The 26,508-nt window shown below is 46.0% G+C and overlaps 1 protein-coding gene across 4 annotated transcripts in view; it reads left to right on the forward strand.

Moving 5' to 3' along the window:
• The window catches only part of LOC108942547 (coiled-coil domain-containing protein 91-like), a 113,065-nt gene that overhangs the window by 25,787 nt on the left and 60,770 nt on the right, over nt 1-26,508 (forward strand). For 2 of the 4 annotated variants that reach the window (XM_029252394.1, XM_029252393.1), the window contains 5 exons: nt 12,169-12,210; nt 16,606-16,687; nt 23,687-23,787; nt 23,955-24,098; nt 24,831-24,935. In XM_029252394.1, coding sequence (XP_029108227.1) covers nt 12,181-12,210; nt 16,606-16,687; nt 23,687-23,787; nt 23,955-24,098; nt 24,831-24,935 — 462 coding nt within the window. In that variant the 5' untranslated portion in view covers nt 12,169-12,180. Of the gene's footprint in view, nt 1-4,510; nt 4,596-10,015; nt 10,129-12,168; nt 12,211-16,605; nt 16,688-23,686; nt 23,788-23,954; nt 24,099-24,830; nt 24,936-26,508 lie in introns of those variants that run through there. The other 2 variants (XM_029252395.1, XM_029252392.1) reach the window with 2 other exon arrangements.

Raw genomic sequence — 26,508 nt, forward strand, 5'->3', positions numbered from 1 at the left:
ACTGCAACTTAGAGTGTTTACCTTAGGATAAATTCCTTGTGGGGAGGGTACAATGACAGAAACCTGCAGAGCAAAGAGCCGCTCTGAGATATATGGTAGCGATGTGGCAAGGGCCGAGCTGTGGGAAAGACCCGCCGCAGTTTTTTTTTTTTTTTTAAGAAATGTTTCAGCCATTTCACACAAGGATGTGCATTAAAGAACAAGTGTGTTGGTGTTTTTAATAGCTTTTCCTCTCGTTTTTTTTTGCCGAAAGAAGGAAAAAAAAGAAACGTTAAATCAAAATCCTGCGAAAAAAAAAAAAGTTTCTCCAAAATTTGAGACTTAACCTGGAGTTTCCAATCGTCAATCCAGAGTGCGGCCAAGTGTTCCTTACCGGCTTGTGAGGGATCCATTCAAATGAGCTTGTGTCGGCCTCCTTCCTGCCCAATTACACTTAACTGGCGCTTTGTTTATTTATCCGTAGGCTATTTTAAATGGATCCCTTTCAATGTACGGTTCCTGGGGAGCAGGCCTGTCCCCTTTGCCCCCAGAGGCGTGTTTTGCGTGGGCCGTGGAGCTTGGCAGGCGGGGGCGGACACCGGCGGCACCCTCTGGACAGTTTCGTTGCGGGGGGGGGGGGTTTGCCACCCGCTTTGAGTGCACCGGGCCCCGGGGCGGCACGGACAAATTTCTTCCTCTGCTTTCTTCTTACCCCCAGCCCCCCCGTCAGGAAACTGTAGCTCCCATTTTTTATTGGAGCTTTAATTTACTTGGTATTTTCCCAAAATAGACCAAGCCACCAAGAGTTTTGTCGTGTTTTTTGTTCAACTCCCTCCCCCCCGAAGAAGACACACACACACACACACACACACACACACACACGCGGTTTTATAACATGCAAGGTAAACTGTGAGCTGCTTTTGTACAGTTCGACTGCGCAGTTCTGTTTCTTTACAGTAGAATTCATAATCCACGGTTTACCTTTTGATACCATAACTGCAAGCACCGTAAAATCGCTCCAGCTCTTAACTGGTCAGTAAAAACTACACCTCAGCTTTCTATCCCTACAGCACCTAAACCCAGGTTTTCCCAGATTTGTAATATACAGTCTTGAGAGCTCGCCATTGCTGCCAAGAAGGGAGGGATTGGAACATATGATGACCTGAGTAGGAAGGGTGTGTGATGCTCGTGCCTGTGCGGTTTCTGGTCCTGGAAGTGTTGAATTCTGGACTTCAGGCACCTCACAGCCCATGGTTCTTTGTGCTGAATGGATGATATCTTGTCATCCAGCTGTGTGTCTTGTGGTGGTTTCCCCAAACCAGACAGTTCTGGAAACTCAGGATGGACGAGCTCATCCCTGTTTAAGTTACGCATATAGAAACGGTGGTACCAAATTGAGAAAAGTCCCAATGATTGGGAAACATTTCAGTGCGAAGGAGATTTTCAAACACTGCTGTTCACGTGAAGCTAGGACCACATCTTTTGGATGACTGCATGGTATGTATGTTTCATAAAGTTCAATCCAGGTGTTTTCTCAAAAGAAGGGAAAAAAAACACCTGGAACTTTCCATACACCCCAGCCTTACCTCCCAGTGAGGAGAGATATATTACAAATGAATAGGAATAGTTATTCTCCTGAGCAGGACCACTTCAAAAACATGGTATAGCGAGGGTACTGCCTGTAGGACACCATATCAGTGCTGCAGAGGAAGTTGCGGTATCTGCTACAGATGAGTAAGTGAAAGTATGCTTTTAACTTTGGAGCAGGACTTTTAAAGAAGGACTAATAAATTTTTTTTTTAATGTTGGCGCTTGTACAAACTACTTGTGAAGTCTAGATAAAAATTTAAATGAGGTCATAAAAATTCTTACTCTAACCCTCTTCTTTTACCATGACCGTTATGAGGGGCATCTTCATTAACGATCCGAGCTAAATATTGCAGTCTGGATCGCATGTATGTTTTCAGCGCTGTGCTGCTCATAGCACATGGTTAGCGGTGCTGATAATATGTTGACATTTGTGAAAATCTCAGCTACTTTTCACTCTGCTGTCTCTTCAGCTAAAACTGCCTTCTATCACAACAAAAGAGTCTGCAACTAAAATACCACACAGACTCTTTGCCACCTTCTCATCCCTTCTGTGTCCTCTGCCGCTCCCTCCTCCTTCTTTCACTGCTGATAACTTGGCTTTGTTTTTTAGAGACAAAGTCAATGCAATCACGGACAAGTTCTCAGCATCACCCTACCCGGTTCGCAATGGACCTCCTGCGAAGTCATGTTGTCTAAATTCAAGCCGCTCTCCAAATCTGAAATCTCCGACCTCCTGATGTCACACAGAGCCACCACCTGCTCGCTTGATCCGATCCCATCGTCACTCCTATAGAACATCTCCCCGCAACTCTCCACCTTCATCTCTAAGCTCATCAACTCCTTGCTCTCCTCTGGCTGTTTCCCAGCTGCCATCAAAACTTCTCTAATTTCACCTCTGTTAAAGAAACCCTCCCTGGATCCCAACTCGGTCCAAAACTACAGACCTGTCTCCCTCCTCTCCTTCCTTTCTAAAACTCTGCAGCTGGCAGCCTGTGATCAACTGTCTGATTTCCTCACCCAGAACCATCTGCTCGATGGTTATCAGTCTGGTTTCAAAGTTGGTCACTCCACTGAGACTGCCCTTCTGGCGGTATCTGACACTCTCCAAGCTGCTAGAGTTGCCTCCCTCTCCTCGGTCCTCATCCTCCTCGATCTGTCTGCAGCGTTCCACACTGTCAATCACCGGATTCTACTCTCCTCTCTTAACCAGCATGGGATCAAAGGTGCGGCACTAAGATGGTCTGAGTCCTACCTCTCTGACAGATCCTATCAAGTGGTCTGGCGGCGCTCTCGTTCTTCTCCTCTGCCTTTCTCAACCGGTGTTCCGCAGGGCTCGGTATTGGGTCCTCTGCTTTTCTCGATCTACACCCCCTCCCTCGGCCCTGTCATTGCCTCCCATGGATTCAAATACCACTACTATGCTGATGATACCCGGCTCTTCTTCTCCTTTCCACCTGGAGCATCAGACATTTCCGCGCATTGCTGCCTGCCTGTCGAACATCTCTGCATGGATGTCTGATCACCATCTCCAACTCAACTTCTCCAAAACAGAGATTGTTCACTTCCCAGCTGGTCTCTCCTCTTGTCACGATCTATCGATCAAACTGGACAGCTCACTCATTTTCCTACCTCCTTGGCTAAGAGTCTGGGAGTGACGATAGAATCAAGTCTATCTTTCTCTCAGCACATCGAAGCCGCAACCCGGTCCTGCAGATGCATCCTGCATAATATTCACAGGATCTGTCTCTACCTCACAGCTGACTCTGCCCACCTACTTGTCCAGGCCATGGTGACATTCTGTCTGGACTACTGCAACTCTCTCTGATGTGGCCTTACTGCTACTGCCATCAAATGTCTGCAGCTATTACAGAATGCTGCTGCACGAGTTGTTTGACTTGCAGAAGCGTTCCCATGTATTTCCTCTACTCACTTCTTTTTACTGGCTTCCTGTAGCTGCTCGGATCAAATTCAACACACTGGTTATGGCCTACAAATGCATCAGTGGAACTGCTGCTGGCTATTTACAAGACTTGATCAACCGCTACACCCCAGCCAGGCCCCTTCGCTTGTCTACTTTTGCTCGCTTGGTGGTCCAGCACACGAAAGGTAAAGCACGGAGGTTCTCGGTTCTGGCTCCATTGTGGTGGAATGACCTCCCCCTCTCACTCAGAACTGCTGAAACTCTGTTTACATTGAAGAAGGGTCTGAAAACCCACCTTTTCCAGACTCACTTCACCCATAATCTCTTCAGCTCATGTAAGGTGTAAATGTTCATACACTGTAACTTTACGATCATGCCCAGATAAGCCTTTACAAAGCCGCTACTCCGGTGTTGTATGTAAATGTTTGTGTACCTTTTTATTTAAAAAAATAGAAAATGTAGGAAGGTTATCAGGATTCGTCTATCCTGTGTTTTATGCACCTACTTGTGCGATGAACATCGGTGCATAAAGTGGAAAGAAACAAACTAGGTTTACAAAAGACAAAGCGACTTGTAAGTTGCTTTGCAAAAAAGCATCAGCTAAATGAGTAAATGTAAGAATCACATGTCTGCAACTCTGTCTCTCTTTCTCCTAATGTAATGCGCAAATTGTATTTTCTCTGAGAGGTTCGTTGCTTTGGAGAAAAGCATCTGCTAAATGAATAAATGTAAATGTAAATAAATGTAATCATATTTTATTCACCTACCCAAAGTCATGGCCATTATGAAAATGGTTCATCTATATTTACTGAGATCTCAGCTGTGAATATCAGCCCAACATCTGGATTTGCTAATGGTGAATGGGGTACGGAGAGCTGGCAGTCGGAAACTTACAGTAGGGGCTACTGTACAGCCCTTATTTATTAATGCTGCCCTCTTTCTTGCTCTAGGTTCGAATTACGTCCCCTGGCAGGCTGCGGGCCTATCGCCGGGTCCAGTGGCAGGCGTCTCGACTGCGGCTGCGGGATCTTCTGATTTCAACCAAAGAAGAGTGCAGTGCGAGGCAGTTTAATAAGAGTCGCACGTTAGGCGAAGGCGGTGTGATGTGAGTTCGCTGCCCACCCAGAATGGTGGCGTATCGGTGTGGTGGGTTCTAGCCATGGAAAGAGTGACGGTCCTTTAACCCCCACCGTGCAATGAGGCGAGCTGAGCCGACCTCTTCTGCTCCTGGTTTGTCTCAGCTCCTGAGCTCATTGGAGACTGCCAAGATTTGGTGAAAGGCTGCTCAGCGTGAATTCGCTCTTAATAGTCCTAAACCGTCAAGCAATGTGGGAGTGATTATTTTATTTACTGTATAAACTGGTGTTATTGATCCTCCAAGCCTGTGGTGCCCTGTATCTGTGGCCTCTTAAAGAGCCTTAATCTGATTGGAAAGTGAACACTGCTACGTTTGCAGTCTTCCTAAAGACTGTCTTGCGAAAATGATTTAATGTAGGCCTTTGGAGTTCCGTGACATGTTTTATGTTCTGTGTCACAAGTCGATTGTGTTTTGACACAGCGTCTTTACTGACCGTCAGGCGGTGACCTAACGGCGGACGGTACCAAGAGCCTGGAGAGCCCACTCCTGGCGTCAATCATCATGTGGCCTATTGAATACATCCTGATTTGGTTTTTACTTTTTACCCACAGGTTACTTCTCCATGTGCCTTGGTTGTAATGTATATCTCTGCACTGTAGCGTACCATGGTTTCACTCTTGAGTGCATGCCTTAAGTACTCCCAGTTGCCCTTAAATACTGTAAAATGAACTTCACCGAAGGCCTTGTTTGCATAGCAGTGGGATCTTGCCCGCTCAACTGAATTAATGCTAATATTTTTTGGTTTATATTGTTATCCAAGTCGAAAATGAATATATTGTATTACCGTAATTGTCACAGTAATTGAACGCCATTGGAAAGATGTCTGAATGTGAGATTTTTGCCTTGTTCCTGAATCCCCTGCGTACGGCCCCCGAGAAGTGGAGTGACACAAGTGCTCTTCGGTTCTCTCCAGTGCTGAAATTGCAGTTGATTTAAGTTCTTTAAGTACACTACCATCTGCACAGCACAGACCTCGAGTTTTAACCTGGCAAGTTGTTCCACTTTTTTTTCCCCCCCCCATTTTATCTTTCTTCATTTCACAATGAAGCACCCAAGCTCAGTTTTTCTCACGTAGAGCATAACTGAACGCAACTGAATGGATTTGATTGTTAAACAGTGTTAACATTTGTCAAACAATGCATTGACCATGAACTGTCTTATTAGCAAAAACATGAATATATGAATGCAAACAATAGACTGCTTTGATTACTGCAAGGTGCCTTTTCACCCTTGAAGTCACTCCGCTGCTGAATTTGCAAGCATTCTTGCACATTCTTTTTCGGGTAGGTCACAGTGATCAAGACAAAATTAAGTTTCCAACTTAAGTTGTTTCAAAAAACTATTTTAGAATTTATTTAATAAGGTGTTATTTCTGTAAAGAAAATTATCACCCATTTAGCTTTATTTTAAGCTAATGCTATTTTTGATTTTTATCCATATTGGTGCAGCAGGGGGTGTAGTGGAGAGAGCCGTTTTTGTAGCCACGAGGTCCCGTGTTTGAATGCCACCTCCTGCTTTCGTTCCCTTGATGATACAGATCCCCAAAGTGATACAGTAAAAATTTCCCTGGTTAATAAATGGGTAAAAAAAAATTGTAAGGAGCATCACTTTGGAGAAAAGTGTCGGATAAATTAATACGTGTGAATATGAAACACTGAGAACTGCCCACGTATGGGGAAAATATTCAGCGTTTCAGACCTACCTTGTGGGATTTGCCTTCTCGCTGAAGGTGAGTTGGAGGAGGTAGATATGGAAACTATAATATTGAGGAAAGACAGAGGAGTGTTCCCCATTGCTGATGGTAGAGGGCAGGGGGCCTCTCACCAGAGTGCTCCGTCTGAGGTTCGAGGGCGTGGTCCTCCAGCCCAGGTTTACCCGTCACGGCACCCCAGCTGAAGCCATATCCCACGATACAAATTGCTTGTAATAACCAAAAGCAATTATTGCAAAAAAAAATGTGTTTTGATAACATTAATCCTTGGCTGTAGGTGGGCCCAGATCTGACGTGGTGTTTAACCAGAACGTCCTGCCCATTCCAGGAGTTAATGGAGCGCTTTTTCTCCGGTCCGAGTGCTCCGCTTTGAGCGAACAGAAAAGTTTTGACTTCTACTCAGGAAATAATTAGTCTCATTTCCTACTTTATTGGTGATGCTCGGGCAGCCGTTCCAAGGCCGTAATGGAAGTTGTGTGTCATTCTTTTTTCTGATGGATGCGCGGAGTTGAAGGGGAGCTCGGCCCAGGGCGGCTGCACTTTTCAAGACAAAACTGAGAAACGGATCGGGCTACGCTTCGTAATTCGCAAATGTCGTCGTGACCGGAGCGGGGCCGGTTATAGCTTGTGAACGCATCGGCATGGCCCTATGAGGCTTTCTTTAACCGTGGATTCCGCTGTGCTGGATCTTAAGTTCTCCTGTACGTACCAGTCGGTTCAGTCGGTTTTGAATTGGTCTGCTCGACACGTTCTCCCGATTCAGTAAAATACCGCAGTGTTTTCGTGGTGTCGATGGTCAGTATTCTGCTAAATGAGTCCCTTCTGTCTTGTGGGGCTGAAGACTTTCTTGCCACCTAGTCAAGAGTCGTCCTCAAGCGTTACTCAAAAAGCATCAAAGGCCGAATCCTACATCCTTCCATCTGCTTTTCACGTTTTACACCCACAGCGTCTAAATGAGGAACACGTGATGGTGCAAATTGTCTTTAATGTTTGCATTTTAAGGCCCTTTAAAAGCCACTTAGTGTCTGACTCGAGCGGCCGTAAAAGCGCGGCTTCAAGCGCTCCTTCAGAATGCGCTCCGACTCGCTCCTGCTAAGTGCGGAAACCCGATACGTCTACGCCTCGGCGAGCGTCTTGATTGCCGGCACCGGCCAACTGGGGCCGCTTGGCGTGCTTTTCCGCTCGCAGTAAACGCGTGAGCTTGTGCGACAGCTGTTCCGCAAAACAGCCCCCGGTTGCCTCCAATTAGTCGAACACAACAGTTAATGGGCGAGACGCACTGCGGCCAATTAGCTCTTTGCGTAGTGGCTCATGTGTGGCACCCGAAGTGGTGTCCCGGTGGTAGCGGGGTAAAAAGTGTACCCTATTATTTATCCACTTATACATAGACCGTCGGTCTGTAGCACGCTCGGCACTTCTGGTTTCGTACCCGCTGACCTGTACGACTCTACTGCCGCTCTTCATCTCATCGCCGTGCCCCTGGAATGTAGCTGTAGGTGCCAATATCCTGATTGGAGTTTCGTTTCATATACAGTGTGGTGTGTTTCCAAATCCAGACCTCAGGCTTTTCGCTGAGAAATGTCCCTGTTGGAACTTATTTTCCCCTCCAGCTTCCCAAGTCTGCATTGCATTTTTGTTATTAGTTCCTTTCAAATGTTGCACAGTGGGAGCTATCTTTTCTCTTCGTGTATACAGTTATTAATATTTCCAATGAAGAAACAATAATAATAATAACACAAAGGGTGATTATATGATGGGTGTGTTTAAGAGCTGGGGTTGGGAACTGAGATCACAGCTGTAAGGGATATTTATAAATCATTTTTACACAACACATACTAGAAAGTCGGTGCTCAGCTATCGACTTTTTCATTTCGTGTAATTTATCGGTGCCGCTGTGAAATTTGTGGGGGGGATATGGCTGAGAAGAAATGGTATTAATCTGCTGGTGACATTTTGTCAGTGAACGTTCTACCCCAAACCCTGGTGTCTGCGCTTCCCTTATCGAACCCACATTGTGTGAAACAAAGGCTGCCAGCATCCCGATTTTCCCACGAACACTGAGCGCTGGCCGGGGAAACGGCCCACGCGCTCATCCACCCGTTTCCCGGAGTCGCTGTATATCTGCGGAGGTCCACGACGCCCGACGTGTCCTCCCTCGCTCTGTCCAGATACAGCGTCCCGCACGGTACACGTTGGCCGCGCTAAGTAATCATGGGTAACGTGGCCCTTTGCCCGTGGCCCTTATCGAAGGACTCGGCTACAGCTCTGTTTGGGAATTAAAAAAGATGGTTATTTATTAATCGTAGGAATGCGCCCGTATCTGGTTTTGTTCAGTTAATTGCAGAGGTTGGGGGGGGGGGACCTCCGCTGGCACCGGATAACACACATGTGACCTATTGTATGAATATTGATTAAAGGATACATCTGTTGTGCATTTCATGCATTTATTTGTAAATGGTTGTCTTTGTGCTGAAGAGCGTTCAGCTGGTTTGCAAGTGTGGCCTCTTTCCATGAGTCATCTCATTTCTTCAGAGTCCAGCACCCGTTTCAGACAAGGAAGATAACTTGAATAATAGTTGATTTGCCTTAAGTAGAAATTCCAGCCTTGGGACAACCTTTCTTTTTTTGCAATTTTTAAAAAATTTTTTTTTTTTTAAATTCCTCCACTGCTTTTTTTATTATAATTTTTTTTTAAAACAGTCTCTGGAAGCCTTTGAGTCTTTAAACATTGTTTTACTCGAAGTGTAGAAGAAACCCCACAATGTCACAGCTTCTCATTTATGTGGTGTTGTTTCCAATAAGCGTAGAAGAAAGAGAAAACCAAATTTTGAGCAGTAACTCAAGCAGTACCAGACACGTGGGGGGTCCGTGTTGTTCGCATGAAGCCACGATGACACGGAACGAAATGTATAAATCGGGCGGCCGATTTGCGGAGGGGAGGCGGAAAAATGAGGAGCAGAGGAGCTGCGAACGGTTGCGCCGATGACACGGGGCTCTTGGTGTGACCCGCCGTGGGAGCGATCCTGGGCTGCGCGAGCGCGCGTTCCAGGCCGCACGACACGGCAGCCAAACCCAAAGGCCCCGGCGCAGGCCAAGGTCTGCTTTGAGTTTTCGGCCCAGTTCTTGTAATTACTTCGTCTCGCCTTGAAGAGGAGTCTTTAAAGGCGCTAAGAGCGCTGCCAAATTAGCGTTAGACTGAGAAAGTGCTTTTAAACGCGCCGCATTTTTTCGTACTGCGGCTTCGTGTTCGGAATCAAAGGGGAGAGGAAGGTTTAGAGGGCTCGTAACGGGCGCGCTCGCGTCTCCGTGCGTCTCCTCTGGACCGAGTCGTTTTACTGGGGTGGCTAAAAATAAACGTTTTTAAAAATTGCGGTTTTTAATAACGGCGGCTACAATCTGCTACGTGTTAACAGCCCTGTCGAGGAAAACCGACAGAAGGTCCAAAGAGTCCCCAAACAAATTGGCCGTGCGTACGGGGAGCTTGCGAGCGGCGCGAGCTCCCGGCAGCACTACGACCGGAGCCGACCGCGCTTCTGCCCCGCGCTGGGGCGTGTGGGGGCGGGGGGCTCCGGGGGCCGCGGGGGCCGCGGGGGCATGTGCGCCGGGCCTAACTTTATTGCCCGGCTCGGTTCGACTCTGACGTCACCCCGACGTCGTGTGGGAACTGCGAAATGCGCAGTCTGCCCTTTGCAGCGCGCTCCTCAGACCCACGTCTGCTCACTTGTGTGACAAGTGCCATAAATAATATCATTCAGACATATCTTGCGATCGATGTGCCGTGTAATGTCGGTATGGGCCTTTTCGCGACACCCTTTGTTTTATTAATAAGGCATGACTGCGTCCCTGTGTGTATTTGTCTGTCCAGCGTCGGTGCCCTTGCAGCGAGTGTGCGTGCGTTCGTACCGCCGGGGACGTGTGTATGTGAGCGTACGTCTGCGATCAGACATACAAAAAAATCCCTCGATGATTATTGCTGTGTTTACTTGCGCACCGGCTTCTTGTCTTACGAGTATTTTAATTAGTTAGATATTAGTTGGCAGTGAAATGCACCAAATCGGTGTGGGAGTTTACGAGGACCTTCATTCAACTCGCTTCCACAGTGTTTACAGCCCGTGTCCAGGGCCGGCGTGGCGGTTTGCGGTGCGGCCGACAATCAGTCCGGCACCCTGTCCGCTTCAATCTCTGTGCCTTTACACAGCCACTGCTCCTGAGAGAACGTGGGTTCGATTCCCGCTCAGTCTGTGTGGAGTTTGCACGTTCTCCCCGTGTCTGCGTGGGTTTCCTCCGGGTGCTCTGGTTTCCTCCCACAGTCCAAAGACATGCTTCAGGTTCCTCCATAGTGTGTGAGTGACAGAGAGAGTGTGTTCCACTGATGTATGGATGAGTGACCCATTGTAAGTAGTGAATCTAGCAGTGTAAGTCACCGCGGTAAATAAGGTGTGTGGGCTGATAACACTACATAGAGTTCATTGGAAGTCGCTTCGGACAAAAGCGCCTGCTAAGTGAATAAATATTTGTGTCCCTTTTAAAAAAAAGTGTACCTTTCAAAAAAAAAATAGGTGATCAGGCTTCATCTATTCTGAGTTTTATGCACCTACTCGTACGATGAACATTGGTGCGTAAAGTGGAAAGAAACAAACTGGGTTTACTTAAGTCACACGTCTGCAACTATATCTCTCTTTCTCCTAATGTAATACAAAAAGTTGTATTTTTGCTGCGATGCATGTCGCTTTGGAGAAAGCATCTGCTAAATGCATAAATGTAAATGTATTAATAAAGGTGCATATACATATATGGCAAAAATTATTTCTATTTTAAATATAGTTGTTTAAAGAAAAGACTGAAGTTTGCACAGGGAACAAATGGATATATAGTAATTACCGTGCAGAGCGAGAGTTAATTTAATGGAAAATGTTGCCTACAAAGACTCGAGACGGGTGCATAATACAATGTTTACCATATAAAAAATATTTCCAATTTTCTCAAAAAGAAGATTTTTTATTAGGCAATTTTAAAAAATGATTTTTTTTCAAAACTCTTTATATTTGCTTAGCAATAACAAATTCTGGAACTCATACCACATTGTTTAGGTTCACCTAGATATGAACCTTACTCTGTTGGTGTCTAGTCTTCCTCAGTGTCCGCGATCAATAACTAGATACCTATTTTCAAGTCTTTCCAATTAGTATCTTGAAACTGGTAAAATTATTGAATTTATTGAAAAAATTATTGAAAGTAATTTTCATATATTTTTGAGACTTTTACAGAGCCTAATCCATAAATAAATGGAAGAATCTCAGTATTGTTACCCTTTCCAAAGTGTAAATAATGAAGTAGAAGCGGCACACACTAATGTAACGAATCAGTCAACTGCTGAGATTGATTAGAAGATTGTAGAAATTACAGATTGTCGGTAATTTTAAATTAATTTTAATGTTGGCTGAAGGTGTTGAGGTAATAATGAGTGTTGCAGAGAATTTTTTTAAAAATTTGCAGAGAACCTGTAGGTATTATTCAGCTTTCATTAATTGAGAGTTGATGCACAAATGGATTTCCGATCCCAATTGCTTTCGTAAGTCGAGGAGCCGATGCATTTATTTTTGACGTTATCTATAGACAAATACTGCTTCAAGTTATGCCAGACTTGATTAAAATCATCGATGTGGGCTTGCAAGGTGTTCTTCCTGGACATTGTGGTACAGTGTATTGTCACTGTAGTTGTGTCTGAGTCCTATAAACAGCTCCAGGGATAGGAATTTAGTGTAAACTGATGCGCTGAAGAATCCATTTTCAATTTCTCTATTTTTATTAGTATTTCCTCTATTTCAGGTGCCTGTGAGAATGGACGATGATGACTTCGGGGGGTTTGAGGTATGTGTTTATGTGAATAAATCTTTCCTCACGGTGTGTGATTACATTGTCTCCGGCACTGACATCCACCGCTCGGCGCATGTGGTGAGTTGTTACTGGCCGCATGTGACTCTTGGACTAAATTTGACTCTTTCACTGAATTTGACTCTTTGATCAAATTTGACTCGCTGAAAAAATTTGCCCGAAATTGGCTCATTTCGCTGAATCCGAGTAAAATTTTGAGTAAATTTGAGGGAAACCGAGTCTTTCACTCTGACTGCGTTTGACTAGAAATGACCAAACTTGCTTTTGTTTTCCTGTCAGTGATTCTAGTATTTACACATCAGCTTACAACTCAACCCATTGAGAAAACACACACACACACACACACACACTGAAACCACTTGTCCCAAGCAGGGTCGCGGCGAGCCGGAGCCTAACCCGGCAACACGGGGCGTAAGGCCGGAGGGGGAGGGGACACACCCAGGACGGGACGCCAGTCCATCGCAAGGCACCCCAAGCGGAATTCGAACCCCAGACCCACCGGAGAGCAGGACCCGGCCAAGCCCGCTGCGCCACAGCCCCCCCCCCCATTGAAAACACATTGTTTCCATCAAAACACCAGGGCCAGATTCTCATGGAGCCGAAAGCCGTCTTGTTTTATACGTTTTTCTGCACGAATAACAGGGACTTCAATAAGCGTTGCTTCGGTGTGACTTAGACGAAAGGGTACACAATGAGGCCCGAAATAGACGGATTACGCATCTTCGATACCTGTCACATTTTTCCCTTCGGCTGTAACTACCTACATTTCGGATGCGGTAGAACCGGAGGCCGTTTGAGCTCATCTGGCGAAATGTGTCTGTCTTCACGTCATGTTTGATGTTCCACAACATAGCTGAAATTCCACACCCACGTATGCGGAGGAAGTATTCGCTGCAATCCATTTCCAGCATTGTGACGGTTTTCGCTTGCACCCCTGGCATTTACGTTCGTACGCGGCATCGTGGGCTGCCGTTTTAAGAACTGCGGCCGCCGTAGATAATGTTAACTCGTCTAAATACGTAGCGGTCATTTTGGTCACTCGGTCTGTTGTTCCCTTCCTTTTTGGCTCGACAAGTTCGTAATAAGTGACACGGAGCCGAACGCGTTGCTTCCCGGTGACTTTTAAAGACCGCACCGCGCATGCCATTTTATATTTACCCTGCGGAGGATCGATAAATAGAATGCGTGCCGAGTGGCCGGCCGGCCGGCCTGCCTGCCTGCCTACGGCTCGCGTGCGTTGTAATGATGACGTATTATGGTGGAGATTAAGGGGTTGCTCCGCCCCCTCGTTGCTGGCTCCCGGGCGCGCAAGCTGATATACGTGGCCGTGTACACCCTTTTGTGCCTCGCACGTTTTGGAGATTGCTTTAATGTTGGTTATTTTATTGTAAGGACAGCTGTGTGAAATATGTTATCCATAGTTTCCCACAAGATATTAAAAAGAAGAGCGTCCTTTTGTCCGTGTCCATCTGGATTTATATACTTTTACGCCTTTCTGGAATCCACGTGAGGATCTGGGCTAACTCATTAGCTTAGCCGGATCGTTACAGCGTCCTCTGGGACGAGTCAGCCGGAGCGGGTCGCGCAAGTGTCCCGTCGGCGGAGCGGGCTTCTGCCCACGGGGTGACGCACTGCTCTGTGCATGAGTCCTCTGGGCCCGTCCCGACTGCGGTGGTAGCTTAGACGTTTTGGCGCTTGGCCCTGCAGGAGGTTTGGCTGCGGGTGGCACCGGGAGCGCCTTTAAAACCGACAAAACAAACAAGAACGTATGTGCTGCTAGTGTCTTTTTTTTCTTACAGTCATATAGTTTTATTCTCGGCTATTATGTGGTAACAATAATTTGCCAATACTTGGACCTTAGATTTTATTGTCACACTTTATTTTTCTGAGATACATCAGGCTCATACTTTCAAAAAACATGTTCTTCTGTTTTTGCTTACGCATCTAAAGAGAAATAGCAGAAATAGAGGGATTTAATATATTAAAAAAAAAAAAAAAAAAAAAAAACTCCAGAACTTAAAGGAACTACTTAATCAGTGCCAGGTTTTCGTCTTTGTGTTTTATAATCCTTGTTTTAATGCAGAAATACAGTGCAGTCCAGTCTAATACTTTCACAAAAACTGAGGAAAGCTATGTTTTACCATGTTTTTCGAAGATACTGAACAGTCGGTCATTTGTGTATGATTTGTCATAACTAAAGGCAGAATAGTAAAACTTAAGGTGTCATGGGAAGGTCACTAAAATATATAGAAAAATTGAACAACACCTCAATTGGAATAATAGCCAGTGAAAATGTTGTGCATTAAGGGTTCCGTGGTGGGGGTGCGGTGGCGCAGCGCGTTTGGCTGGGTCCTGCTCTCCGGTAGGTCTGGGGTTCAAGTCCCGCTCCGCGTGCCTTGTGACGGCGTCCCGTCCTGGGTGTGTTCCCTCCAGCCTTGCGCCCTGTCTTGCTGGGTTAGGATCCGGCTCGCCGCGACCCTGCTTGGGACAAGCGGTTTCAATCAGTGTGTGTGTGTGGGTTCCATGGTTGCGCAACTGGTAGCGCCGGTGCCTAACAGCCCTTGTGCTGTTTCCATGTTTTGTCTGTGTTCACGTGGGTTTCCTCCTATGGTCCAAAGGCGTGTTTCAGGTGGACTGGCGACTCTAAATTGCCCACTCTGTGTGTACGTGGGAGTGAATGAGTGTGTGTGTGTGTGTGTGTGTGTGTGTGTGTGTGTGTGCGTGTGTGTGTGCGTGCGTGTGGTGGACTGCAGCCGTCGGGGGTGTACCCTGCCTCACACCCTATGGTTTCTAGACCACTATGATCCTGCACTGGACAAATGGCTGGTAATAGTGGATGGATGGATATTTAAAAGCAGAACATCGCTAGCTTGGGGGGCGCAGTGGGCCAGTGGGTTGGACCGGGTCCTGCTCTCCAGTGGGTCTGGGGTTCGAGTCCCGCTTGGGTTGCCTTGCAACGGACTGGCGTCCCGTCCTGGGTGTGTCCCCTCCCCCTCTGGCCTTACGCCCTGTGTTGCCGGGTAGGCTCCGGTTCCTCGCGACCCCTTATGGGACATGTGGTTTAGAAAATGTGTGTGTGTGTGGATATTTAAAAATATTAAAATTTTAGTATATTACTAATAGGATCATTTAATGCTTGTTTATTGCCATCATACCTACTGACCATGTACTCATAATTTAAAATCACATTATTCTTTATTCATTTAACTTAGAATGTTATTTACCCATTGATACATCTGAGTAATTCTACTGGAGCTATTTCGGGTAAGTACCTTGCTCAAGGGTACTCACTTGGGTCCGAAGGAAGCAGCTCTAACTGCTACTCTACCATCTACCCCTGACTTAAAACGCTTTGTACAAAGTGAAAGGTGCTTAGAGGTTTGAATCCAAAAACATTAGGACACACACATTGTCTGAACCGCTTGTCCCACATGGGGTCGCGGGGAACCGGAGCCTACCCGGTAACACAGGGCGTAAGGCCGGAGGGGGAGGGGACACACCCAGGACAGGATGCCAGTCTGTCGCAAGGCACCCCAAGCGGGACTCGAACCCCGGACCCAATGGAAAGCAGGACCCGGTCCAACCCATTGCGCCACCGCACCGCCTTCCATTTGGACACCTGTATGTTCCTAATTATACTCCATAAAAATTTGTTGTCAACATTTCAACAAGCCTCTCAAAGATTAACTAAACGGTGTTTTGTGAGTTAGTATGCAAACCTGTGCGATACCCTAAGCGATGTGTGCATGAGGCTGAATCTCGGCATCTAGCTGTTCGTCTCGTTTCCCAGCCGCAGTTTCAGAGGGAATACGACGGTTCGGCACGTGTGCACCGATGTTTTATCATTCTTATAAGCTCAGTTTCACGATCCTTGAGCAATGTACATTCGCCTTTATCCACAAAGTGTCTACGGTACTTGGATGGCAGGGTGACCGTTAGCTGGGAGACGGGTTGGTGTAAATAATCCAGCTGTAGCTAAACAGTGCCATGTGAACAGTGCTCTGAAATAACACGGCCCGGGGCTCTTGTGGGGGGGAGGGGGGGCATTGTTGCGTTGTTGCTAAACAATTTCCTCCATACCAGAAATGCACTGTAACTCAATTGTTATAATAATCTGGGAAGAAGCAAAGCACTCTGGCTTAAATCACTACCATCAGATGTGCTTGGAGGCTCTGTAGTTTCTCTGGAACTTCAGATGGGGCTCATGTACAGGATCAGGAAGCTTTTCAGGGGCTAAAATACTGAAAAGGTAGAATGTCACTCAGGCTGGTGCAGAACTCCGTTTCCTCTTGTTGCGTGTCAGTCGTTAGTTTTCACAGTTCGCAGGCCTCGTGCACTATTGGTTGACCTCCAACCTTTGACCTTTCGCAGGCAGCCGAGACATTTGACTGCGGGGAGGCAGCTGCGCAGGCCCCCGTGTTCCCGGCCATCCCGTGGGTAGCCTTCTCCTCAGGTATGGGTCTACCTCAACTCTGACCTTTGACTTCTCTATGTTCTATTTGTATTGTATTTATATTGTACTGTATTGTATTATATCGTATTAAACCCAGCCGTGTAGTTGGCGACAGCGACACGCCGGTCCCAAGCCTGGATAAATGGGGAGTGGTGGAGAAATCAATGGCAAACTACTCCACTATCTTTGCCGAAATACTTTATGGATCACAACCAAACGTCTTCAATCATGGTCCTGGAAGGCACCCTCCGAGTAATTAAGACATGGTCAAAAATCGTAAAGCATGGACAATGACGATCCATAAAGTGACCGAAAGTCGGCCTCGACTGAACGGTTAAATCATCATCATCATTTCTACGCTACGTCATCAAGTTATGATCACAACAGGGACTGGAAGTCTGTAACCCGGCCCGTTCATAAATCCAATCACTGCCTTATCAACAGAAGCTTAATAATACAGACAGTTTATTCACGGGTTGGGTTCTGTAAAGAACCTCAGGCAAAGGTAGAGTTCTTTAAAAATTTCCCGGTGAGACCCTATGTATTCCATTTTTTTACCAACTGTAATATGCAGGGTGGCTGTGGTCCAGAGGCTATCTTGAAAATACAGGGTGTAAGTTAGTGAACATTGTATATGGCCACTAGTCTGTGGCCTTATTATCTTTTGGAAATTTGAAGCAACATGTGCAGCCTTCGTCACCATCTGGCCACTTTCAGCTCGCTTTATTATCTATACAATCAGTAGTGCAATAATACAGACGTAACCTTGATTTATTCTCTAGGTAGGCGCTCAGATATACCTTTAATAATTAAAAAGAGACTTTTATTTTTAAATTTTTAAAAACTTTGCTACATTACAAATAAAAATTTTTAAAAGGCTGAAAATTGAAAGATTATCTCTAGAAAGTCCCATATTTATCCCATAAACATGTTCAACGTTACTCTTCTTTCTACTCATCACGGACACTCAGAAACACCAGACTGGGGCTGTAAACACTGAAAGGGGACTGAATTCTGTTTACTCCCAGTTTATTCCTATTTTACTACATGTGGCCGAGGAAATGACGTTGCATTCGCTCTAACGAGTTCTTTGAAACTAGACGACTGAAGAAAATACAATTAGCGAATAAATGCAGAAAAGTTTAAATCTGAAAATTCACGGCTTGAACGCGCGCGGCACGAGGGCGCGATACATAATATTCGTGTTTTATTTCTTCGTGACATGGGAACTCGTGATTTTGTGTCAAGTGCTTAAAAACATTTTATTTATAGGGAAAAAGGGTAACGGACACCATCGCAGACTGGTTCGCAAACACTCGGAGCCCGCAGGAGCCGGGCCCCCACATTGTTTCTGCTGGAGCCTTCACAGACTCTCTTTCACAGGCCCACGGTTTGTTATTGGGGTAATAGTTAGAGGGTAGCATCTGGTGCAGCGTGTGTCACCGGATATATATAGGGCTTGAAACACGACAATGCCGCCGAGATCAGACGTTCTCAAACTTTGCGAAATAAAATATCTGGCAGAGAACTAAACATTCCCGAGCCCACTAACTACAGATTACAATAAATAATGAATTATGGAATGATACTGCCCCCCTCCACAGAGATAAATATACAAATTTGCTCATTTACTTTCTAACAGCGAGCAAATTAGACGGGTTCCAGGGCGCTGGCTCGCGATCAGTCCGCGCAGACGATAACCCAAACACATGTGGGTGCCTCTAGACGTTTTCTCTGAGATTGTGGTTTTCCAATAGTCTAAACCCATCATGCAAATGTGTTAGCAACAACTGGCGTTTTTTCCCCTCTTACCCTGAGTTTTTATTCCCCTCGTAAAGCTGGGGCAGGAAGGAAAAGCGCGCGGTTGTTTATCGTGTGCCGTCCAGTGCCCTCGGCTGCTCTAACGCCACTTTAATGGGTTTCCGGCCGGGTTTTAGTTGTCTCCTCGCTAAAAAGTAAAGAAACCGCGTAGGAAAGTGAATCGGGTCTTAAAGTGGTGTTTTGACAGCACTAAACCTGGGGTCCATGGGCCCCTTGGGAGTCTCCGGACGAGCTTCACGAGGGCCATGTGATACGGGCTTGCTTTGAAAATACCGCACAGTAACTACATGAAAGTAAGTTGTTGCCATATTTATAACACTTTTCTCCAAAGCGACTTAGTTACTCGCACTGATTTACCGTACAGCGAGCTCATTTTCACTCCTTCGGTGCAGGGTAAGTACCTTCCTCGAGGGCACTTCGGCAGGAGTTGGCATTCAAACCGGGAAAGTGGAAGGCAGCAGTTCTGAGCACCACGCTTGCTGATCCAGAGTTAAAAATAGATAAATTTATTAGCGTGCTATTACGAACTATGACATAACCCCGCGTGAGGGTAATGCGGAATTTATGTCATTTTGCCAGGAGGGGTCCGTCCTTTCGTCCGGTGCTTAAAGGGGTCCGTGGCCCGGGCAAGGTTAAGACCCCCTGCGCTAAACCGAGGTCCCCTGGTGCGCGCACGCTGGTCGGGGGCGTTCGCCGAGCGGTGCGTGCGGGTCGAGGCCCGAGCGCGGACCCCACCCTCTACCGACTGGCCTGCGGTGCAGCTGGGTGTGGTGGGGAATTCCCGATGGCGGGTGGGGTTTTCCTCGATACGCCACGGCCGCCGTGTGTGTGTGTGTGTGTGTGTGTGTGTGTGTGTGTGTGTGTGTGTCTGTGTCTGGTGGTCCTCTGCTGCAGCACGTACCCCCGCGGAGCACGGCCCCGATCCGGAGGAGAGCGCTTGCCGTAGGGACACGTGGACGTCTTCTCCTCCTTCGGTCCAGAAATCCTCTTTCCTGAACACTTCCGCAGGTTGTGAAAGAGCTCGGCCGTCAGCTTTCGGAACAAATTTACTCGCGTCATTCTCGTTGTTTTTTTTTTGTCATCGCTAAAGAATTTCAAAAAAGAAACACGCTTGGTCCTCAGTTCACGAGTACAGCTGGCTCTGGAAGGCCTGTTCGCAGCTTAGTTTCTTCAGAAACCTAACTGCCGGGTCGCAGTTAATTAAAGGCTAATATTACAGACGTAACCTGAAAGATTAAGTTGATCAAAGATTTCAGATAAAGGTGTAATAAATTTTAAAAAAATTTGCTCTAAACCTTTATTAAACGCCATCCTTGGAAACACAGGGCGTGAGGCGGGAAACGCTGGATGCCAGTTTATCTAGGACTTTTGCTGCCTTTAATTAACCTGAAAAGACACGAAACTAAATGTGCGCAGTGTGCATCGACATTTGGCCACTGTTGTTTTACTTTATTATCCATGCAATCGACAAAAGCCTCATAATAGCAACCTAGATTTATTTACTGAGTAGGTTCCGTGTACCTCTTGCATAGGTACAGCAAATAAAGTAATACACTGTGAGGCTTCTAACATTTTTCTCGAATTCGAACGAGATTAAAATGAAAACTAATTTAAAATTGCTGCAAATAACAATACATTCTCTCCGCAAAAACCTGTTCGTTGTCGCTCGATGACTGACTCATCTCATAAATGTGTGACGTTCCTCACTGGGTTATTGATCGCCGGCACTCAGGTACGCCGGATACGAGTGACAATTTGCTTTGCGGCAAACTATTTAAAAAATAAAAAAAGGTAAGGGAAGAGACACGCGAAGCACAGCATTCTAGCTGATGCTGAAAGTAGACGAGAGGTGAAATGAGAACTTGAAAAATTAAATTTTGCTTTAAAACATTAATACACTAAAAATTAACTTAAAAAAATGCTTGTATCTCGTAACTTGACCCTTATCAACTTAAACACCCGCTATACTCCGAAGGTCATCGATATTCTTAACCTAAAGGACGCCAGTAAAAATGACCAGGTAAATACACGCACACACACATACAGAGGCTGAGCTTAACCCGGCAACACAGGGCCCAAGGCTGGAGGGAGAGGGGACGCGCCCAGGATGGGACGCGCCCAGGATGGGACGCCAGTCCATCACAAGGCACCCCAAGCGGGACTCGAACCCCAGCCCCGCCGGAGAGCAGGACCCGGCCGATCCCGCCGCACCTCCCTAAGCGAAGACAGTTTTTGAAAATTTGCTGATCATTTGTAACACCAAGGACTGCGTATAAATGTTAAACACTGGCTGTCCATCGCTATACGGACAGCAAGAGCGCATGTTCGTAAGTCAGAGCAAGCGCTGCGGGATGCCTAAATAGCGTGTCTTCTTGGCTAAAATCTGTACTCTGCTGTGCTGTAGTTTGACCATTTCCATGATGTTTTAGAATCTGCTTTTCATTTTTAGGTTATTACCATCAGTTGTATTTCTTGTGGTGCAGTTTACTTTGCTACTGTTGCAGTATTATTAGATGACAGTGTCATTCTAACAGGGTTTGGTCGAATCCACATTGCTGACTGCGGAGTTCTCTCATCTTGCAGTGGGAGGCACTCTCCTTTTGAGGGGAAAGTATGCTATTGAAAAAGAAATAAATATATATAAAGTAAAACAAAATAAATCTGCTGCGTATCATTCAGTTCAGTGGAATGTTTTTTTTCCTGTGGTTATGAATTATCTCAGCCTCTTCACATTGTGTCTGATGATCCAGGAATGAAAAGTCCCACACCCACGTGTGTAGGGGGTATGTCTTTTCTTTGTTTCTTTTATGATTCAAAGTCATCCTGCACAACTGATATTTTGCCATTTTTTTTTCCAGCTTTTTAACGTCATGCTTTAAGTCTGCAGGATGTTAATACATTTGCATTTGTACAGATTGAAAGCATCTACCTCTCAGATTGCGGAGAAAATTGATGCATAGGCGTCCATGTTCAGAAACTTATTTATGCCTGATTCGGAGGCTGCTTATGTCCGCCGTGATACGTTTTCATATCTCGATGGGGTAGGCAGCCTAAGACGAGCTGCCTTTCGAGACGCTCGTGCTTTTGTGGCGAAAGCTGAAGAGTGATGTCACTGTTAAGGCTGTCACTCGGTGCTCACCCACAGCGCGTTCAGCCTTTTCTGCTGGGAAAATTTTTCCACACGGCAGTGTGACGGGAGCGTGTCCTGAGTGACAGAACACACACGTCGTAGGTGGGGTTTTCTATTGCGTTATGTGCCGACATTATATCGATATTAGGAGCGCGTGTTTTCGGCGGGGGATGAAGACCTCTGTCACCGAACGTCTCCGCGGCTACGCCTGCTGCCAGCTGCGACCCACCCCGTTCGCAGTTCGCCATCGCCGGGGCTTCGGAGGGACCCCGGGATTTATGGGCCCAGAATCCACTTCCCGTAAAATGCTGTTTTCAGCGACCGGCTCTGCCAAACCACGCCAAGCGGTGCTGTAATTAAAAAGGAATACTCCTAACAAAAATAAATGTGTTTTCCTCCCAGCCGGCTCGGTCCCGGGGATTAAAGATGGGCTGCGTTTCAGTGGGGAAAGAAAAGCACACTTTCCCTAGCCTGCTTTGCGGCCTTCCTGTTGCTCGGGGTGCCCCTGGTCCGTCGGAGAGGTCGGGGGGGGGGGGACCGCCCCCCGGGTTCCGCCCACCGTGTTGTCAATCAAAATAGGCCACTCCCTCCAGTGACAGTCCCATCCATACAATAAGAACGATCCGCTGTCTTCTGGGTCACTAATACTGTTTATATCTCGTGGGCGGTTTCTCTTAAGTATCGCCGTAATCCGCTGTCGGCGGGGATTATTATTATTGTTGTTGTGGTTATTATTGTAATGGTTATTTTGCTACGCAGTTCACGCTTTTATCCAAAGCACTGTATAGTTTCTCCGATTTACACAGCTGCTTTAGTTATTCTAGTTAAGTACTTTTCACAAGGGTAGGACTTCACAAGCTCTTTATGAAAATACCCCTGGATGACCCCACCTGGAAAGCTTCAGGTGGTAGGCCCATGTTTTTCAGCGCCAAGCTTCCTGCTGCTTTTGAATCGCACTTTCTAACAGAAAGTCAAAGTAATGTTATGTATAGTGTACTTTGGGTCCTCAACTTACAAACACTGTTCAGACCAGGAAGTTTATTCATTGTTTGTGAACCCAGCCGCCCTGTCGCAGCCTCAGAAATCCTAACCGTTCAGACGTCCTTCAAGTTATTCAAGGGTCCGTTTGTGTGAAAACCTCACACGAAGCTATAATGAATTAAAAGTTAGATCGAGACGCTTTTTCTATTCTTTTTTTTAATCAACCGCTCATCCTGTGCCGGGTTCTCTGTGTTCCAGAGCCCATCCTGGACGCACTGGGTGTGAAGCAGGACATGCTGCGTATGTGACGCCAGTCCATCACAGGACTTTATTTTTTTTTATTTTTTTTTTTTACCTTTCATTCACTTGCAAACAGATGTTGCGCATATTGATGCATCTGGTTGCTCTTTTTGCTTTATTATCTATGTAGTCAATGAAAAGTAATAATACAGATGTGCCTTGATTTATTCACTGGGTTGGTTCAGTAAAAATCTATCTATAATAAATTTAAAAAAATACTGCAAAAAAGTTAACATTTTATTAGCTTCAACATTACTATTAAAACATATTTAAAACTATTGAAAAATATGCCTCCGCAAATTCCTACTTAATGCTCACTGTTTCTGATTTCTCGCACGAACATCTTATTGATCACCGGCACTCAGGAACACCAGATACAAGTTTTAAACACTGAGACAGCAACTTGAATGAATCAAGTCTTATATTCTGACTCTTTTGAGTACAATTTACTGCCAACTAACAAGTGGAAAAACAGACAAGTGGGGAAAAAAAAGCAATGAAAAGTAAATCCCTAAAGAGTAAAAGGTTTGTATCTGAGAATCTGAAGCTCAGATGTTTGTAACATGAGGACACTGTGTGTGTATCCAGAGCTCCAGCTTTAAGCGCTACAAGAAATGGAATCCCATACTGAAGTAGAGTAAGGGTGTGCAGGATGGTCCCACGTTCCTTATTTACTTGTGTTTAAACCAGGGATTATCAGACCTCCTGGTTAGCGGCCGCACTTGTCCTTCTGTGTGAGGTTCACTATGTCTGTGTTGCTGGTTCAGTTCCAGGTCTGAGTGCCCCCCCAGACATCCTGCTGGACCAGCGCCCTTCCAAGCAGGCTGACTGCCCCGACGCCGGACCCCCTCGCAGTCCCCCGGAGCAGGTGGGCCACCCTTCCTGCACCCTGGGCACCGAGAGAAAGAAAAACACGCTGGACCCTGGACGGCATGCTGCCTGGCTTTTGGCTTTCAAACCCCGTCCATATTTTAACTGCTCTCTTGTAAGCTTCTCCCACTTCCAGTGAGTAACCCTGCTTCCCTGCGTGCACAGACCCACCACTGCGGCGACGCCTCGGCCGCAGGCCAGGACTCGGGGGCCGGGGGCCCAGAGGGCGGCGCCCAGCCGCCCCAGTCGCTGTCCAGCCTGATGGCCAAGTTGACGGCCAGCGAGGAGGAGAAAGCCTGCATCCAGAAGGTCAGCTTCGTTACAGCTCACAGCACTGCAGCAAGAACATAGCGCCGCATTGCGCTGATGCAGACCCTTTGTTATCGAATGAAATGTTATGAATTTTAAAAAAAAAATGCCAGATGGAATCGGTAGTGTTTTCACTGAGCAAGACTGTAGTTCCACTTTGCGGTTTTTTCATCAGGCCAGATAGAAACTTGTACAGCGTGATGATTTTTTTTTTCCGACAAGTTTTTCAAACTTTATATTTCAGTTTTTTTTTTTAAAAAAATGTCTGAACACAAAAGCGGTGGATGTTCAGAACGGACGGCTCCTATACGTCATAATCAGCACTAATAAAACCTTACTTTAAAAAACAAAGGTAAATCAATGAGGAAAAAGAACAGGAGCGAACAAAGCTCGAATCACAAGCGCAGCCGAATTCCATACCCTCATAAAAATGACAGGTACTAATCATGCACTTGTCGAAGACCGATATAAAATTACACGGCATGCAGTGTAATTTGAAATGTAAAAGCCAAAAACTGTCGTATTTCATCAAACATAAAGCCAGAGGACTTTAAAATTGTTACGTGATGATATAATGAAATGTTTATTGTTGCTTATCCTTTCCTTCATCTGACAGTTGTGGCCGTGCCTTGCAACGCTCCGAGTGCGAGGCGTGCTGGGATGCTCGCGGTTGATGTCAACGCTGTTAGGTATTTGAGAGTGACGATGCAGGGCTCTGCTTGCCGTTGCCAGGAGCTGGAGCAGTTGATGGAGAAGCACTCGGCGTGGGAGTTGCAGCATCACGAGGAGAAGCAGGCGGACGCCGAAGTCCACAGGAAACGCTACGCGGAGCTGCAGGTACGACCGAGTGGGTGAGTGGGTTACAAAAACCCACTCTCGTGGCCAAACGATGGGTCTGCCGGTATAAGTCTTTCCTCGAGTTCAGATCTTGAACTCTAGAGCGATACGCAGCAGTGTAAATGTATGAGTTGAAAGCCGAATAAGTTGATTCGGGCTAAATTGACTTTATGAGCATGATCTGAATAATGTGATATTCTGGTAACATTCTGTAACCTGTAGCCTTCAGGTCGTTGCCCAAGGTGCACCTTCTGCGCACAACTGTCCGACGAAGGAAAAGCCACAAGCTCCCGCTGCTCTATAAGCCTTGATGTGGGCGGGCGTATGTGACATGGGAAATGATCAGCTCTCACCCCATTACTGGGGTCTTCTTTCTGCCTGCGGTGCCCCCGGCCAGTCAAGGAGCCTCAGGAGACATGGCATCATGTGAATTATGGTATTACCATTCAAGTGGAAGGCAGCAGGGGGTGTAGCGTTTAGTGCCGTTGCCTTGCATCCAAAGAACTCAGGTTTGAATCCCACCTCCTGCTGTAGTGCACTTAGTTAAGGCACTACATACTCTGAATTGATGCAGTAAACATGACCCACCGGTATAAATAGGTAAAACACCATAAGTGGCTTAATGAAAATCACTTTGGAGAAAATTATCTGCAGTATGAATAAATAATGAGAATGATTACTGTGTAGTGTTATTGCCAGTGTTGTGGCAGGTCTTTCTGCTGGTACGGGGTGCTGTGTAGAAGAAAGTACACCCAGATGACTTCCAGTCTTTGGGTCAACCGAGGTAAAGGGAAAAAAAATCCCCCCAAATCTGGTAACTAACTTTTTTAACACAAGGGATGTTGTGTACCTTTTTAAAATGTAACCACCAGTATTTAAACAAATGTTTTCATGTTTTAAAACATGCAAGACTGACTGACACTTGTTATTTCAGATTTTGGTAATCAGCAAGGAATTTGCCTTCAATTTATTAAGTCTGACACAACTTTGGCTTCTCCTTAATGGATGTGTGGGAGCAAGGTGAAATTCCTTCTCTTCTCTGGAGCACGCCTTCTGAAGGAGTTCGAAAACATTTTACCCAAGCCTGTTTATTACAGAAATCAGTTTCTTAACTAGAAATGCAGCGTCTGACCTGAGAGTGTGTCAGGAGAAACTCAAATTGCGTGTGTGCACCTTTCACGTTCTGCCTACGTGCGGTGATTCAGAGTGTGTGGCGTGCTCATAGCTAAAGTAATTTGTTATTTTACTGAGTAGATAATCCGACGGCCTGTATTTTGAACGCCAAAAATAAACGTAGAAATCACCTTAGAAAAGCATTGCCAGTCAGTATATTTTAAAAACAATTAAAGGCATGGGTATCGTGGCCAAGGTTCGTGGGTGTGTTCTGAAAAGCTTTTGTGTTGTGATCTAAGCAATTTTACGGTTCCAAATGTAGCTGTCAGGCTATTATTTGTGTTTCCCTCACCTAAAAGCGCAAAGCAAAGTATTTAGTGCCATTGTATGTAATATTATTTTTCATCGCTTCACTGCTACGGCCAATTGGAATATCTGGTGCTATTGTAGGGTATGGTTT

Source organism: Scleropages formosus, chromosome 5 (genome assembly GCF_900964775.1).
Source record: "Scleropages formosus chromosome 5, fSclFor1.1, whole genome shotgun sequence".
NCBI classification, from domain to species: Eukaryota; Metazoa; Chordata; class Actinopteri; order Osteoglossiformes; family Osteoglossidae; genus Scleropages; species Scleropages formosus.